Below are 17,420 nucleotides of genomic sequence, written 5' to 3'. Positions count from 1 at the left end.
CATTGGTATCAATGGAAGGAATAGTACCCCATCATTGGTATCAGTGGGAGGAATAGTGCCCCATCATTGGTATCAGTGGGAGGAATAGTGCCCCATCATTGGTATCAGTGGGAGGAATAGTGCCCCATCATTGGTATCAGTGGGAGGAATAGTGCCCCATCATTGGTGTCAGTGGGAGGAATAGTGCCCCATCATTGGTATCAGTGGGAGGAATTGTGTCCCATCATTGGTATCAGTGGGAGGAAAAGTGCCCCATCATTGGTGTCAGTGGGAGGAATAGTGTCCCATCATTGGTGCCTGTGAGAAGAGTAGTGTTCCATCATTTATATCTATGGAAGGTTGCCCCATTCTTATTGCAGTGGAAGGAATAGTGCCCCGTCTTTGCTGTCATTGGGAGAAATTATGTGCCACTGTTGCACAGGCAGAAGGAATGGCTCGTCATTCTTTGTGTCAGTGGGAGGAACAGTCCCCCATATCAGTGGGAGGAATAGTGAGTGCCCCAAGGGATGGATAAAGGCAAGCAAAGGGCCGCTTAAGGCCAGCAGGCCACAGTTTGGAGACCACTGGGCTAAGCCACTTGACTTTTTACCTTAGGGACTCTAGCATAAAAAAAAACCCCTTACCGTAATTCCTTACTGTGTTCTCACCCACCTTAAAGTTTGGCGTTTTCCCACCCACCTTGACTTGCTATGGTTCCCCTTGTTGCACACCTCTAATTTATAAATGCAACAATGAATATAGGGTCCCCTTATAATTATCCCAGTATTCAGGTTCAGAGATCCCACCACCAAAGACCTTAAGAGTCTGAGGAAACTGGTAGGTGGCTTAACTCTGCAGAATCCTCCAGAAAGTGAAATATCATTTGAGAGTGAACAGACCCTTTGAAGCCCAACTCCATCTTTTGGGCTTAAGCCTGAGTCCTGACCTTAACTCCCCTTCCCCCACCTGGTAGACTGGATAGGATTGTGCTCACGTGTCTTTATGAATGTTCTTCTTCCTACTACTGAAGTTGCATAAGACACTAGGAATGAATATGTGCTTAAAAGTTTTTAATTAGGTATGGTGGTGGGTGGAGGGAAGGACTGGGGAGGTGGGGGAAGGTAAACATGGAGCCGGGCTTTAAAGTGTATCTAAACCCAAGAACAAACATTTCATATATTGCAGCTTATCATTCCTCAGATGTGGTGGCTGCATTGGTCTGTCTTTTTTAAGCTAAGTACATTCTCTGCAAACAGAGAAAAGTACCTGTTGATCCTGCCAGACACACAGTGTTCCTATAACTCCCTGTGTGCTGAATCGATATCCCAGTGGTAGAGAAGTCCCAGCTATCTTCTGTGAACTACAAAACACATCCTTCCTATGTAATGGAGATGGAGAAAGTGGGAGGTGTTTGTAGTCAAATCAGGAGAGCAGCATCAGGTGACAACTCTGTTCCTCCAAAGATAGGTTAGCTTGAGCATTGTCACCTTAGGACAGAAAGTTCATTATTGGCAGAATAATCAGGTGAAAATAAAGTAAATATAAATCTGAAAAGAAAAACTAATGCAGCCACCACCTATAAGGACTGGTAAGGGACAACATATTATATTTGGGTTTAGTTACACTTTCAGAAAATGTAGTACTCTGTTATGAACTAACCAACATCTTTTGTTTTATGGCTGCAGAAGACTCTCTGGGTAAGTTGGCAGTGGGGTAACCCACTGTATTAATGACATGGTGACCCAGAAATGTTTTCCCTTATTTGTAAACCTTTACATATATCCAGTGAAGTGACTGGCCTCAGGTGATACACAGAGATGAAACAATTCCTCCTACATAAGTTGTACCTGCTTATCTGCAGTCTTCTCTACAGTCATTCAAAGAACTGAATTTATAATGCTTTTCTGATAGTTCAGAAAACAGGGTGGTGAGCTGAAATTATAATATGCAGAGCTCAGTAAGGAGAACTCTGAGCGCTGATTGGAGGGGAGAGGCACCGCCCTCCACACATCTCACAGGAACAGAGCTGAGGCTGTCAATCTGCTGGAGCTCCCTCACCCGTCACCATTTTTCTCTTGGTGTCAGCAAAACTTGTCAGAAGTGACTCATTGTGATAGCAAAGGAAGGAAGCAGCAGACAGACATGACATTAACCCCCGGTTCACATCTATGCTGGTGGTGCCGCTGCGGATCTGCACGAAAATCCGTGCAGCCACACCACCCGCACAGAGAATTGTGGGCGGGTGCCATTAGTTGTAATAGCACGCCGCTCGCACTGGGAAACGCAACCGTACTTGGAACCGAGGTTCCCGTGCAGGCTGCATTTTCCACAGTAGTGTAGGGACTTCTTTCCCTGCGTGTCACGGGCATGGGAGTCCATTCAAATGAATGGGCTCTCGTGCCTGAGCAAAAAGCGTCCCGCACGGCCGCATAGGTGTGAACCTAGGGTGAGTGCTCTTAACTGGTGCAATTACACCCTGTAGAGCAGTGGTTCTCAACCTGTGGGTCGTGACCCCTTTGGGGGTCGAATGACCCTTTCACAAGGGTCGCCTAAGACTATCGGAAAACACATATTTCCGATGTGTAAACAGTAGCTGTTGTGTAGAAACAGCCGCTCTGTAGAAAGCAGCCACTGTGTAGAAAGCAGCTACTGTGTTGAAAGCAGCTACTGTGTAGAAAGCAGCTACTGTGTAGAAAGCAGCCACTGTGTAGAAAGCAGCCACTGTGTAGAAAGCAGCCACTGTGTAGAAAGCAGCCACTGTGTAGAAAGCAGCCACTGTGTTGAAAGCAGCTACTGTGTAGAAAGCAGCTACTGTGTTGAAAGCAGCAGTATTGGAAGTAGAACGACACTTCATGAATTATAATTACTGGGTAAATAATTTTATGGTTGGCGGGTCACCACAACAGGAGGAATTGTATAAAAGGGTCGTGACATTAGGAAGGTTGAGAACCACTGCTGTAGAGGGATATGATTTGTTCATATTTCATGCTTGAGGTTGACAACCACTTTAAATTTTCATTATGTGTCACCAGAAGGGGACTTGGGGACTTGTGAAATGTAAGTTATGTCTGTTCACCATGTTCAAATAGGGGACAATTGGCTGGCTGAGGCAGAAGTCCTATAAGCCTCTCTTACAATTTCTCTATGAGGTCAGTGTGATGGCATTCTGTGGATTACTAAAATAGACATTTATTTCATGAATCTGCTTCAACATCTGTAAAGTGCAGAAATTACTGCTGAGTTTATATAGATTTTTTTTCGTTCGCTAAATAAATGTTCACCAATAGAAGCAGGGACCATACCCTGAACAGGGAATTTAAAGAGACCCTGTCATCAAACCATAAAGAATTCCCATCAGATTATATGGACATTCAACATTTTTTAGGCACTTTATTTACTTGTAGCCTACCTCGTATAGACATTCAGAATCAGTGACCACCTGCTGCTGGGTGTCACCATCTTGGATGTAATGTCAGCAGCCCTAGCAGACTCAAAGATGTCAATCAAGTGACACTCTATCAGCCTTTCTCAAATTTCTTACTATGGAGGAACCCTTGAAATACCTTTCTGGTCTCAGGGAACCCCTACTAATAATTATTATATCTACAGCTCACGGCATATTTGTGTGATAATCAAAAGGAAGAATGTTACTTATTATAAGGGTCAGTAAAAAGAATCCCCACTTACAGATAGTTAAAAAGATCATTGGTGTCAGTGGTTTCTTATCTGAGAGGCAGAAATTGCTCAAGGAACCCCTAGCAACCTCTGGAGGAACCCCAAGGTTCTATGGAACCCTGATTTAGAAAGGCTGCTCTATATTATTCCCCTTCATTGACCCCCTCCCCCCTCGGCAGCTGGATAAAAGATTATGTAAGGGTAAGGGTGGAGGAGCTGAGCCAGCACAGACAGTAAGTAGACTCTCTAGATGAGCAGAGCTATGATGTTCAAGAGATGGGCTGTCTTAGAGAACACTAGAGGGAATTAGCAAACATTGCGTTCAGGAAACATTCACTTTTGCCACAAATTACATGCAGATTTGCAGGATGAATGGCTATGCAAATGTTTTATAAAATGATCCCTTAATGTTTTATTTTATTTACTAGGAAGAAGAATTTATTGACTGGTGGAGTAAGTTCTATGCGTCCATCGGAGAGAAGGACAAGTGTGGGACTTATTTGGAAAGAGGTTTTGACACTTTACAGGTAAGAAATGCTTCCGGAAAGGGAGAAAAAAAAAATTATCAACAAAAAAATAAAGGATAGTGTGAATTATAACATCTGTAGGCCAGGCTTCAACATTCAGGGATAAATGTGTATAAAACTAAAATCTCAGCAAATCGTGTCTAGGCTTTCCATCTGTACAATGCAAACATTTCTTGTGGTTGGAAAACAAAAGAGGAGACACACAAAGAGCCATTCATAGTTTTCAACTGTCAACAGGTCAGTGGAAGATTGGTGCTCTGTACAGTGAAGGTCCATTTGTGAATATGAACCCATTCTACCAAATCTGATAATAACAATGAAAGTGTGAGTCTTTTGTTGAGAAAAACAATTCTAAATTACCTAATCACAATTAGGTGATTTATATACTGAATACTGCAAGGATTTAAAAAAAAACTTTGTTGCAGATTCTTTCCTTTTTGTGTTCTAAGGCAGTGGTCTCCAAAACTGCAGCCTTTTGCTTGCCTTTATCTGCCCGTTGAGGCACCTCCCATTGACACCAACAATAGGGCTTTATTCCATCCATTGACACCAATGATGAGGCACTATTCCTTCCACTGACACCAACAATGGGGCACTATTCCTTCCACTGACACCAACAATGGGGCACTATTGCTCCTATTGACACCAATGATGGGGCACTATTCCTCCCACTAACACCAATAATGGGGCACTATTCCTCCCACTGACACCAACAATAGGACACTATTCCCCCCATTGACACTAATGATGGGACATTATTTCCCCTTTTGGCACCAAGGATGGGGCACTATTCCTCCCACTAACACCAATAATGGGGCACTATTCCTCCCACACTGACACCAACAATGAGAAACTATTCCCCCCACTGACACCAACAATGGGACACTATACTCCCCCCCCCCCCCCCCCCATTGACACTAGTGGTGGGACATTATTTTCCCTATTGACACCAAGGATAGGGCACTATTCCTCCCACTGACACCAACAATGGGACACTATTTCCCCCATTGACACTAATGATGGGACATTATTCCCCTATTGACACCAAGGATTGGGCACTATTCCTCCCACTAACACCAATAATGGGGCACTATTCCTCCCACACTGACACCAACAATGAGAAACTATTCCCCCCACTGACACCAACAATGGGACACTATACCCCCCCCCCCATTGACACTAGTGGTGGGACATTATTTCCCCTATTGACAAACAAGGATGGGGCACTATTCCTCCCACTGACACCAACAATGGGGAACTATTTTCCCTATTGACACCAAGGATAGGGCACTATTCCTCCCACTGACACCAACAATGGGACACTATTTCCCCCATTGACACTAATGATGGGACATTATTTCCCCTATTGACAACAAGGATGGGGCACTATTCCTCCCACTGACACCAACAATGGGGAACTATTTTCCCCATTGACACCAATGATGGGACATTATTCCCCCTATGGACACCAAGGATGGGGCACTATTCCTTCCACTGACACCAACAATGCAACACCATTCCTCTCCCCAAAATACTAAAGAGGGAGCATTATTTACTCCCACTTATGCTAGGACATTTTCTATTCCCACTGTCTGAAAGTCTTTGATTAGAACATATGCAGACCGTTATTCTAAGAAGAATAGCTGTAGTGTCTGCATCCCTTTACTAAACCAGCCTTAGAAAGTATCTCACCAACAATGAAATTCCTATTGAAGAGGATGCCCTAAATTTGACTTTTATGTTAGTGCTAACTTATGAGAATATCAGTGAACCAGTCACACATGCTGGAAATGACATCTCTGAGGGCGGTCTGTATAGCAATTGTTTACAAAATACCTGCAGGTTACCATACTACAATAAAGTTATAACAGTTTTAGAAAGTAACAGCGGCTGAAGATTGAAAAGAAAAGGTAAATTTTGTAGTAATTTTATACAGAAAACAGTGAACAATGTTTCCTTTTTTTTTAAACAAAGTTTATTGAAATGTTACAAAGTAACATTTCATTAAGTTCTATTGGCTGCGTTATGCTGAAAAAAAGTACTGCATGCCTTTATACAGGTGGTGTGAACTGGTTTGGACGGAGGCAAAGCACATTGCTTTGTCTTGCAGTAGGACTGAACTGGAATAGCTACGCTCATTTACACAAGCGCTCAGCCCGGGAAAGTGTCAAGAGACATATCTTATGGATTGTACTTGCAGTGAGCTGTGTGCAGCAGACCATAGTGAATGAAATATATACGGACTACTCACCTGCACAGCTGAATTAGACAGGTAGGCAGGGACGGGTGCATGTACCCCGATACAAAGTCTGTGCATCCAGGTTTGTACACCCATTGCTGCCTACCTGTCAATCATTGCTGTGTGGGCGAGTCCGTACATCTCTTATGCAGGGCCAGTGCAAGGATCTTTGTCTGCTCAGGCGAAGGTGCATTTTGGTTCAGGTGTCCCCATCAGAGTGACCCCATAGAACAGGTGTCCCTATAGAGCAGGTATCTTTATCAGAGTGACCCCATCCGAGAGCTGGTGTCTCCATCAGTGTGACCTAATCAGAAAACAAGTGTCCCCCTCAAAAAACAAGTGTCCCCGTGAGAGTGTTCCCATCAGAGAGTAGGTGTCCCCATCATAGTGCCCCCATAGAGCAGGTGTCCTATCAGAGAGCAGGTGTCCCCATCAAAAACAGGTGTCCCCATGAGAGTGCTCCCATAGAGCAGGTGTCCCTATCAGAGAGCAGGTGTCCTCATCAGGGAGCAGGTGTCTCCATCAGAATGCCCCCTTCCATCAACTGTCCCCATCTGAGTGCGCCCTTCCATGAGAGGGTCCCCATCAGAGAACAGGTGTCCCCATCACAGTGACCTCATCAGAGAGCAGGTGTTCCCATAGAGCAGTTGTCCCCATCAAAAAACAGGTGTCCCCATCTGAGAGTAGGTGTCCCCATCAGAGTGACCTCAACACAGAGCAGGTGTCCCCCTCAAAAAACAGGTGTCCCCATCAGAGTGTCCCCATCAGAGTGTAGGTGTCCCCATCAAACAAGTGTCCCCATCATAGTGCTCCCATAGAGCAGGTGTCCCTATCAGAGAGCAGGTGTCCCCATCAAAAAACAGGTGTCCCCATGAGAGTGTCCCTAGAGAGCAGGTGTCCCTATCAGAGAGCAGGTGTCCCCATCAGAGTGCCCCCCTGCATCAGGTGTCCCCATCATAGTGCCCCTTTGCATCAGGTGTCCCCATCAGAGTGCCCCCTTGCATCAGGTGTCCCCATCAGAGTGCCCCCTTGCATCAGGTGTCCCCATCAGAGTGCCCCCTTGCATCAGGTGTCCCCATCAGAGTGCCCCCTTGCATCCCCATCAGAGTGCCCCCTTGCATCCACATCAGAATACCCCCTTGCATCAGGTGTCCACATCAGAATACCCCCTTGCATCAGGTGTCCACATCAGAATACCCCCTTGCATCAGGTGTCTGTCAGGGCTCCCAGGTGTGACCAGAGGTGTGTGGCTGACGCAGGGAAACGCAGACCTCAGATATGTTATAAACAATATAATTTATTAACACTAACAATACAAACATAAACGCAGTGCAATACTAAAACATAATACAGTGCAATCAAACCAAACCAAACCAACCACCCACAGATAACAGTACATACAAGCAAGCGTCGTCAGGCAGGCCGGGTCAATATCAATAGGGCAGGTAGGTACAGGGGGAGCAAGCGGAGATTGGTCGGGGTCACAGGCCAGGTTCAGCAGGTAGCAAGCAGCGTAGTACAGAGGGTCAGGCAGAGGGATGGTCAGGGTCACAAGCCAGGGATCAGAACAGGTAGCAAGCAGCGTGGTACAGAGGGTCAGGCAGAGGGATGGTCAGGGTCACAAGCCAGGGATCAGAACAGGTAGCAAGCAGCGTGGTACAGAGGGTCAGGCAGAGGGATGGTCAGGAGCGAGCCGGGATCAGAGCAGGAGAAGTCAGCAGGGTTCAGAAACAGGATGCAGGACAGAAACAGGATACAGGACCCAGGACAAACACAACACCAAGGCAGAGTCTGTGGGTCTGGCCATCCCTTAAATACCCCAGCATAATCAGTTCCAGGTGTTAGCTGGCTGCAAAGTTGAGTCTCTGATTGCTGGGAGCATCCGCTGGCCAGCCCTGATACTGCAGATCAAAAGGCAGGTGAGTCCCACCATTGCTGGCCAGTCCATTCCTGACAGTACCCCCCCCTCAAGGAGCGGCCTCAGGACGCTCCAAACAGTCCTAGCTGGGAAAAATGTTCCACCGCCCGGGTCTGGTAACTGGCGGGATATCAAAGACTGGCACACCGGGCAGGACTCCGGGCAGCGGTACACCGGGCAGAGGCACATCGGGCTGGACTCCGGGCAGAGGCACATCGGGCTGGACTCCGGGCAGAGGCACACCGGGCAGAGGCACACCGGGCAGAGGCACACCGGGCTGGACTCCGGGCAGAGGCACACCGGGCTGGACTCCGGGCAGAGGCACACCGGGCTGGACTCCGGGCAGAGGCACACCGGGCTGGACTCCGGGCAGAGGCACACCGGGCTGGACTCCGGGCAGAGGCACACCGGGCTGGACTCCGGGCAGAGGCACACCGGGCTGGACTCCGGGCAGAGGCACACCGGGCTGGACTCCGGGCAGAGGCACACCGGGCTGGACTCCGGGCAGAGGCACACCGGGCTGGACTCCGGGCAGAGGCACACCGGGCTGGACTCCGGGCAGAGGCACATCGGGCTGGACTCCGGGCAGAGGCACATCGGGCTGGACTCCGGGCAGAGGCACACCGGACAGAGGCACATCGGGCTGGACTCCGGGCAGAGGCACATCGGGCTGGACTCCGGGTAGAGGCACATCGGGCTGGACTCCGGGCAGAGGCACATCGGGCTGGACTCCGGGCAGAGGCACATCGGGCTGGACTCCGGGCAGAGGCACACCGGGCAGAGGCACACTGGGCTGGACTCCGGGCAGAGGCACACCGGGCTGGACTCCGGGCAGAGGCACACCGGGCTGGACTCCGGGCAGAGGCACACCGGGCTGGACTCTGGGCAGAGGCACATCGGGCTGGACTCCGGGCAGAGGCACATCGGGCTGGACTCCGGGCAGAGGCACATCGGGCTGGACTCCGGGCAGAGGCACATCGGGCTGGACTCCGGGCAGAGGCACACCGGGCAGAGGCACACTGGGCTGGACTCCGGGCAGAGGCACACCGGGCTGGACTCCGGGCAGAGGCACACCGGGCTGGACTCCGGGCAGAGGCACACCGGGCTGGACTCTGGGCAGAGGCACATCGGGCTGGACTCCGGGCAGAGGCACATCGGGCTGGACTCCGGGCAGAGGCACACCGGACAGAGGCACATCGGGCTGGACTCCGGGCAGAGGCACATCGGGCTGGACTCCGGGCAGAGGCACATCGGGCTGGACTCCGGGCAGAGGCACATCGGGCTGGACTCCGGGCAGAGGCACATCGGGCTGGACTCCGGGCAGAGGCACATCGGGCAGAGGCACATCGGGCAGAGGCACATCGGGCTGGACTCCGGGCAGAGGCACATCGGGCTGGACTCCGGGCAGAGGCACATCGGGCTACCAGGAGAAGCAGCAGGCAGCGGGCCACCAGGCGGAGCGGCAGGCACCGGGCCCCCGGGCGGAGCGGCAGGCACCAGGCCCCCGGGTGGGGCGGCAGGCACCGGGCCCCCGGGCGGGGCGACAGGCCTCGGGCCCCCGGGTGGGGCAACAGGCCTCGGGCCCCCGGGCGGGGCGGTGGGCCTCGGGGCCCCCGGGCGGGGCGGCGGGCGCCGGACCCCCAGGCGGAACTACAGGTCTCGGGCCCTCAGGCGGAGCGGCGGGCGCCGGACCCCCAGATGGAGCGACAGGTCTCGGGCCCTCAGGCGGAGCGGCGGGCGCCGGACCCCCAGATGGAGCGACAGGTCTCGGGCCCTCAGGCGGAGCGGCGGGCGCCGGACCCCCAGATGGAGCGACAGGTCTCGGGCCCTCAGGCGGAGAGGCGGGCGCCGGACCCCCAGATGGAGCGACAGGTCTCGGGCCCTCAGGCGGAGCGGCGGGCGCCGGACCCCCAGATGGAGCGACAGGTCTCGGGCCCTCAGGCGGAGCAACAGGTCTCGGGCCCCCAGGCGAAGCGGCGGGTACCGAGTCACCAGGCACGACAGTGGGCACCGAGTCGTCTGGCAAGACTGCGGGCACCGAGTCAACTGGCGGAACAGCGGGCATCGAGTCAACAGGCAGAATTGCGGGCACCGAGTCGTCTGGCAAGACTGCGGGCACCGAGTCGTCTGGCAAGACTGCGGGCACCGAGTCATCTGGCAAGACTGCGGGCACCAAGTCGTCTGGCAAGACTGCGGGCACCAAGTCGTCTGGCAAGACTGCGGGCATCGAGTCAACTGGCGGAACAGCGGGCACCGAGTCGTCTGGCAAGACTGCGGGCACCGAGTCGTCTGGCAAGACTGCGGGCACCGAGTCACCAGGCACGACAGTGGGCACCGAGTCGTCTGGCAAGACTGCGGGCACCGAGTCAACTGGCGGAACAGCGGGCATCGAGTCAACAGGCAGAACTGCGGGCACCGAGTCGTCTGGCAAGACTGCGGGCACCGAGTCGTCTGGCAAGACTGCGGGCACCAAGTCGTCTGGCAAGACTGCGGGCACCAAGTCGTCTGGCAAGACTGCGGGCATCGAGTCAACTGGCGGAACAGCGGGCACCGAGTCGTCTGGCAAGACTGCGGGCACCGAGTCAACTGGCGGAACAGCGGGCATCGAGTCAACTGGCGGAACAGCGGGCATCGAGTCAACTGGCAAGACTGCGGGCACCGAGTCGTCTGACAAGACTGCGGGCACCGAGTCGTCTGGCAAGACTGCGGGCACCGAGTCGTCTGGCGGAACAGCGGGCATCGAGTCAACTGGCGGGACTGCGGGCACCGAGTCAACTGGCGGGACTGCGGGCACCGAGTCGTCTGGCAAGACTGCGGGCACCGAGTCGTCTGGCAAGACTGCGGGCACCGAGTCGTCTGGCAAGACTGCGGGCACCGAGTCAACTGGCGGAACAGCGGGCATCGAGTCAACTGGCGGAACAGCGGGCATCGAGTCAACTGGCAAGACTGCGGGCACCGAGTCGTCTGACAAGACTGCGGGCACCGAGTCGTCTGGCAAGACTGCGGGCACCGAGTCGTCTGGCGGAACAGCGGGCATCGAGTCAACTGGCGGGACTGCGGGCACCGAGTCAGCTGGCGGGACTGCGGGCACCGAGTCGTCTGGCAAGACTGCGGGCACCGAGTCGTCTGGCAAGACTGCGGGCACCGAGTCGTCTGGCAAGACTGCGGGCACCGAGTCGTCTGGCAAGACTGCGGGCACCGAGTCGTCTGGCAAGACTGCGGGCACCGAGTCGACTGGCGGAACAGCGGGCACCGAGTCGTCTGGCAAGACAGTGGGCTCCGAGTCAACAGGCACGACAGTGGGCACCGGGTCATCAGGAATCGGATTGTCTGGCTCGACAGCGGGCATCGGGTCACCAGGTATGACAGCGGGCACTGGGTCACCAGGCATCAGGTCATTTGGCTTGCCAGCGGGCACTGCGTCATCTGGCAAGGCAGTGGGCACCGGGTCACCAGGTATGACAGCGGGCTCTGAGTCAATTGGCACGACAGCGGGCACTGGATCAGGTACCGGATCATCTGGATCAACAGCGGGCATCGAGTCAACTGGCCTAATAGGATCGTCGGGCTGGATCAGTTCATCATGCTGAGTAGCGGCATCAGGCTGAATGCAGGCATCAGGCTGAGTAGAGGCTTCAGGCTGAGTAGAGGCTTCAGGCTGAGTAGAGGCTTCAGGCTGAGTAGAGGCTTCAGGCTGAGTAGAGGCTTCAGGCTGAGTAGAGGCTTCAGGCTGAGTAGAGGCTTCAGGCTGAAGAGAGGCATCAGGCTGAAGAGAGGCATCAGGCTGAAGAGAGGCATCAGGCTGAAGAGAGGCATCAGGCTGAAGAGAGGCATCAGGCTGAAGAGAGGCATCCGGCTGAAGAGAGGCATCCGGCTGAAGAGAGGCATCCGGCTGAAGAGAGGCATCCGGCTGAAGAGAGGCATCAGGCTGAAGAGAGGCATCAGGCTGAAGAGAGGCATCAGGCTGAGTAGAGGCTTCAGGCTGAGTAGAGGCTTCAGGCTGAGTAGAGGCTTCAGGCTGAGTCACGGAAGGCAGGTTCACCGGTTTGGATACTGGCAGGATGGTATTGGTTGGAAAGAATTTTCGCTTTTTTCTGGTTTTAACTACTGGAGCACTGCAAGTAAACGCAGGTCTGCAAACGAATGGAGCAGCTGGAGACAGAGAAGAACTGGAGGATGGAACAGGAGAGGGAGCAGTTGCTACAGAGGGCTTTTTTACAGGGTTAAAGGCAGGATAGGTGCAGCGAGTGGGAACAGGGGACTGACATGCAGTAGATAGCCAAGTATACTGGGCTGTAACTGGAGGAGCTGGTGGGAATACAGGAGTAGAGTTAGAAGCAGGACTGGGTTTTTGTAAGCTGACTGAGGCTGGGTGCAACAAGTCTGTCCATGTCTGCAGTAGGGGTTGAACAAAGCTGAGCTTACACAAAGCCTGTCTGACCAAAGACTGCACTGCGTTTATACAATCTCTTAGTGTCTGTGGTGAACATGTGGAATAACGCTCCAGAAAGTAACCCACATCATCCTCTAATAACCACACCAGGGACTCTACCTGGTCTGCACTAAATGGTGGCAAAAATTCATCCCTGCATTCGGGGGAACCAGATGAAACCAACTCAGCACAAACCTCAATCAAAGGCTGCACCTCAGAGAACTCTGTGCCCTGATCTACTAGAACATGAGCGAGCCGTATACATTCTAGTAGTTCATCCCGGGGATACTCCTTCAGAGTTTGATAAGCATACTCCCTGTCATCAAACACTAGCAGATATAAATACACAACCTCATCCAGATCCATCCTTCCCATCAACAAGCCAAGATGGCTTCCCTGTGCAGCCACTTCTGGTTCAGGATTGGCCTTGGTGTAATGTCAGGGCTCCCAGGTGTGACCAGAGGTGTGTGGCTGACGCAGGGAAACGCAGACCTCAGATATGTTATAAACAATATAATTTATTAACACTAACAATACAAACATAAACGCAGTGCAATACTAAAACATAATACAGTGCAACCAAACCAAACCAACCACCCACAGATAACAGTACATACAAGCAAGTGTCGTCAGGCAGGCCGGGTCAATATCAATAGGGCAGGTAGGTACAGGGGGAGCAAGCGGAGATTGGTCGGGGTCACAGGCCAGGTTCAGCAGGTAGCAAGCAGCGTAGTACAGAGGGTCAGGCAGAGGGATGGTCAGGGTCACAAGCCAGGGATCAGAACAGGTAGCAAGCAGCGTGGTACAGAGGGTCAGGCAGAGGGATGGTCAGGAGCGAGCCGAGATCAGAGCAGGAGAAGTCAGCAGCGGTTCAGAAACAGGATGCAGGACAGAAACAGGATACAGGACCCAGGACAAACACAACACCAAGGCAGAGTCTGTGGGTCTGGCCATCCCTTAAATACCCCAGCATAATCAGTTCCAGGTGTTAGCTGGCTGCAAAGTTGAGTCTCTGATTGCTGGGAGCATCCGCTGGCCAGCCCTGGTACTGCAGATCAAAAGGCAGGTGAGTCCCACCATTGCTGGCCAGTCCATTCCTGACAATGTCCCTATCAGAATACCCCCTTCCATCAGGTGTCCCTATCAGAATGCCTCCTTCCATCAGGTGTCCCCATCAGTGTTGTGAACCATCACAGTGCACCCGTAGATTGGTAGAAAAGTGAACCTGGATAAGTCCTTGCAGTCATCCAGGCAGGGGGCAGGAGCGGGAGCTCGAAGAAGAAGAATGCTGCAGGGGGCAGGAGATTGGCGGAGGAACTTGCTGAGTGGGGCGCACAATTGACGTCATTGGCTGTTAGGACTATTCCCTTCTGGCAGATGCAGTTAGCCATTTAATGAGGACTGCAACACTACATGCTGAAATAGGAAAGGAGTGACTCAGATCTGAGGAAGGCACAGACCTTCCCACTGGGCTGGAGGGACTAACATCCCCAATCACAGTGCTGAGTGATGAAAGGAGAGGAGCCGGCTTCCCACCTGTGCAAGAGGCTAGGGATTTTATTGCCCCCCCCATCCTGGCGCCATAAGGCGACTGCCTAAGCTGCCTTATGGCAGCTCCGGCCCTGCTCATATTCTTCCACTCACTACTATAGGCTACGAGTACACAAAAACAGTTGAGTACTGTTCAGTATACTTTTGTATTTGCATTAACATCCACATTTTCAGGACAAGCTTTTGGGATGTACCTCCTTCTTCAAGGTCCAAGCAGTACAATCACCTCAAGCCTGGAAGCACAGATATAGCTCTTCAAGCTTTATGGGGCCGAACGCCGTGTGAATGAGCCCATAAAGTTTATGTTTAGCTTTACAAGTCTGCATGATTACATTCCTGAAATGTCACAATATACGGCAACAGTAAAAATATATATATTTTTTTCAAAAACAGTTCCACCTTTTATCATTAAAAATAACACCCATGAGCTCCAGTCAGGTCATTGTCTATGCTTGATCGTTGTAATCAGTGTGCTGCAAGAAAAAGAAATCATCCGAAGACCCTGGGACTTTTATGTGAGTTCATACAAAGTAGGAAGAGGACAAAGTCATCCAGAGAGCTCACTGGCTCAGGTTAGGCTGCTGACAACAGGCAAATCTATCCTCCTTTGTGTACCCAGAAGGTTACCAGAAAAATACATGTGCCAATGGAAGAACACCAGTTGAAATGATAAAAGTCTAAATAAATCTATTGAATTATACTGAAAAACAGCCAACTCATTTCAGGGGCCAGAAGAAACTCCCCCTTCATCAGGGCTTCAGTTCAAATAAGACCCTTGAATGGACTCAATAGGGATTTCCTGTGTGAATCTGTGTAGGGAAGCTAAGTGCTGGACCAGGAGAATTACTAGACACCAGCATCTGCATGAGCAGTCATGTCGCCATTTAATGGGCATGCACAGGTTTGAGTTTTGACACGCTTGGTATCTATTTTGATGCAGCATCATCTTTATATTACAAAAATGGCATTTTATTGTGTCGTTGTGCGCTAAATTCTATTCAGTGTATTTTTTCCTGAAAATTTACATTTACTAAATGCTGTGCAAAGAAGACATATCATAAAAAATTGCAATAACCACAATTTTATCCTGTGGGGCCTCTGCTTTTAGAAAATATACAATTGTTTGGGGGTTCGAAGTGTTTAAATTTTGTCTAGCAAAAAATGTAGTATACAAATCTGTTAAATACATTTTTGTATAGTAAAACTTTGACTATTTCTATTCTTCTCCGGAAGGTTCTGGACACTGAATTAGAGAACATTGAAGACTACGAGGCTCTGTCAGACTTCTGCCGGACATTTAAACTGTACAGGGGAAGATCTCAAGACGAAGCCGAGGACCCTTCTGTAGTCGGGGAGTTTAAGGTGACTAAAATGTAGAAGGCATTCTGAAAATGTGGTTCATTTATAGCTGGCAGGTTGAATGACACGTTGTCTTTTAATGTCTCCAAGAAATGTAGTGCGTAACCTAGACGGTATTTTTTTGCTGTCCTTTGGCCTATTTTTGAAGGAGTTTTGAGATACTTGCTCAAAAGTGCAAAAAATACATATTGATCCTACCAGAAATCCGGTTAGCTGTGCTTTCTGCCTGTACTGCACTGTTATCAGTTACCTTGTCCCAGCTTTCTCTAAGAACGCTGCCCCCCCAGGTTATGGAGAAGATGAAAGGGGAGGTGTTCTGTAGTCCTGTCCTATGCGGACAAGGCTGCTGCTCCATAGATATAGTACAGGTGTGTGTTACTGGTCGTTTTTTTCAATGAAAGTGTTACTAAACCCCGGACACTGCATTCATTATATCTGGTCTCCCAGGACCCTGCATTCACTATATCCAGTCTCCCTGGGCCCTGCATTTACTGTAACTGGTCTTCTTAGACCCTGCATTCACTATATCTGGTCTCCCAGGACCCTGCATTCACTATATCTGGTCTATCAGGACCCTGCATTCACTATATCTGGTCTCCCCGGACCCTGCATTCACTATATCTGGTCTATCAGGACCCTGCATTCACTATATCTGGTCTCCCAGTACCCTGCATTCACCATATCCGGTCTCCCCAGACCCTGCATTCACTATATCCACTCTCCCTGTACCCTGTATTCACTATATCTGGTCTCCTCGGACCCTTCATTCACTATATCCGGTCTCCTCGGACCCTGCATTCACTATATCTGGTCTCCCCGAACCCTGCATTCACTATATCCGGTCTCCCAGGACCCTGCATTCACTATATCCAGTCTCCCAGGACCCTGCATTCACTATATCCAGTCTCCCAGGACCCTGCATTCACTATATCCAGTCTCCCCGGACCCTGCATTCACTATATCCGGTCTCCCTGGACCCTGCATTCACTATATCTGGTCTCCCCGGACCCTGCATTCAGTATATCCGGTCTCCCCGGACCCTGCATTCACTATATCTGGTCTCCCCGGACCCTGCATTCACTATATTCGGTCTCCCAGGACCCTGCATTCACTATATCCGGTCTCCCACAGGACATACAACATGGAAATTCAATTATTTTAGTAAATATAAACTGCTAAATACCTTTTCTCATCATCAGTTAGAGCAGTCTTGTGACTTCAGCATAGCACTGGTTAAAGCTTGTAGGAGGAGTTTTCTTTCTGCTCTAGGAGGATGTGAAACCTCTGACACTCTGTTTGGACAGTGCTGATTGGCCCTGTGCTAATCACATGCACCCTCCCAAGAAAAAAAAATCCTCTCTAGCAATACACACCATACTTAGTATGTGCATGTGACCACTGGTTCAGTCTGTATCAGGTGGTCATTTCAACAAGAGGAGGGGCAGAGAAGACAGGATCAAACAGCCTTTTTACACAGTGCAGAGTATTAACCCCTTAGGTTCCACAGTAACTATAACAAGCATGCTTTACTGCATATTCAGACTGATTTTACTGTTGTGGGTTTAGTGACACTTTAATGTGACCCAGGAACATTTATTGTAAATGATAATTTTAGAAAGAAAGTCAGAAAGTAGTTTAAGCACATAGTTTAAAATAATTTAAAGGATAAGTTCACCTTTGGATCATGTGACATGTTCCACCCGTTTTTAGGGTGAAACATGTAACATGTTCCCATAGTTG

The 17,420-nt window shown here is 50.8% G+C and overlaps 1 protein-coding gene across 6 annotated transcripts in view; it reads left to right on the top strand.

Moving 5' to 3' along the window:
• Positions 1-17,420, top strand: part of DYSF (dysferlin) — a 396,353-nt gene that overhangs the window by 334,921 nt on the left and 44,012 nt on the right. For all 6 annotated transcript variants that reach the window (XM_089652230.1, XM_089652225.1, XM_089652229.1 and 3 more), the window contains 2 exons: positions 4,083-4,181; positions 15,555-15,683. In XM_089652230.1, the coding sequence (XP_089508356.1) occupies positions 4,083-4,181; positions 15,555-15,683 (228 nt within the window). The remainder of the gene's footprint in view (positions 1-4,082; positions 4,182-15,554; positions 15,684-17,420) is intronic.

Source organism: Staurois parvus, unplaced genomic scaffold, assembly GCF_062004578.1.
Source record: "Staurois parvus isolate SC_StPar_1 unplaced genomic scaffold, SC_StPar_1.0 ptg000675l, whole genome shotgun sequence".
Taxonomy (NCBI): domain Eukaryota; kingdom Metazoa; phylum Chordata; class Amphibia; order Anura; family Ranidae; genus Staurois; species Staurois parvus.
This window is presented reverse-complemented; position numbering and strand designations above follow the sequence as displayed.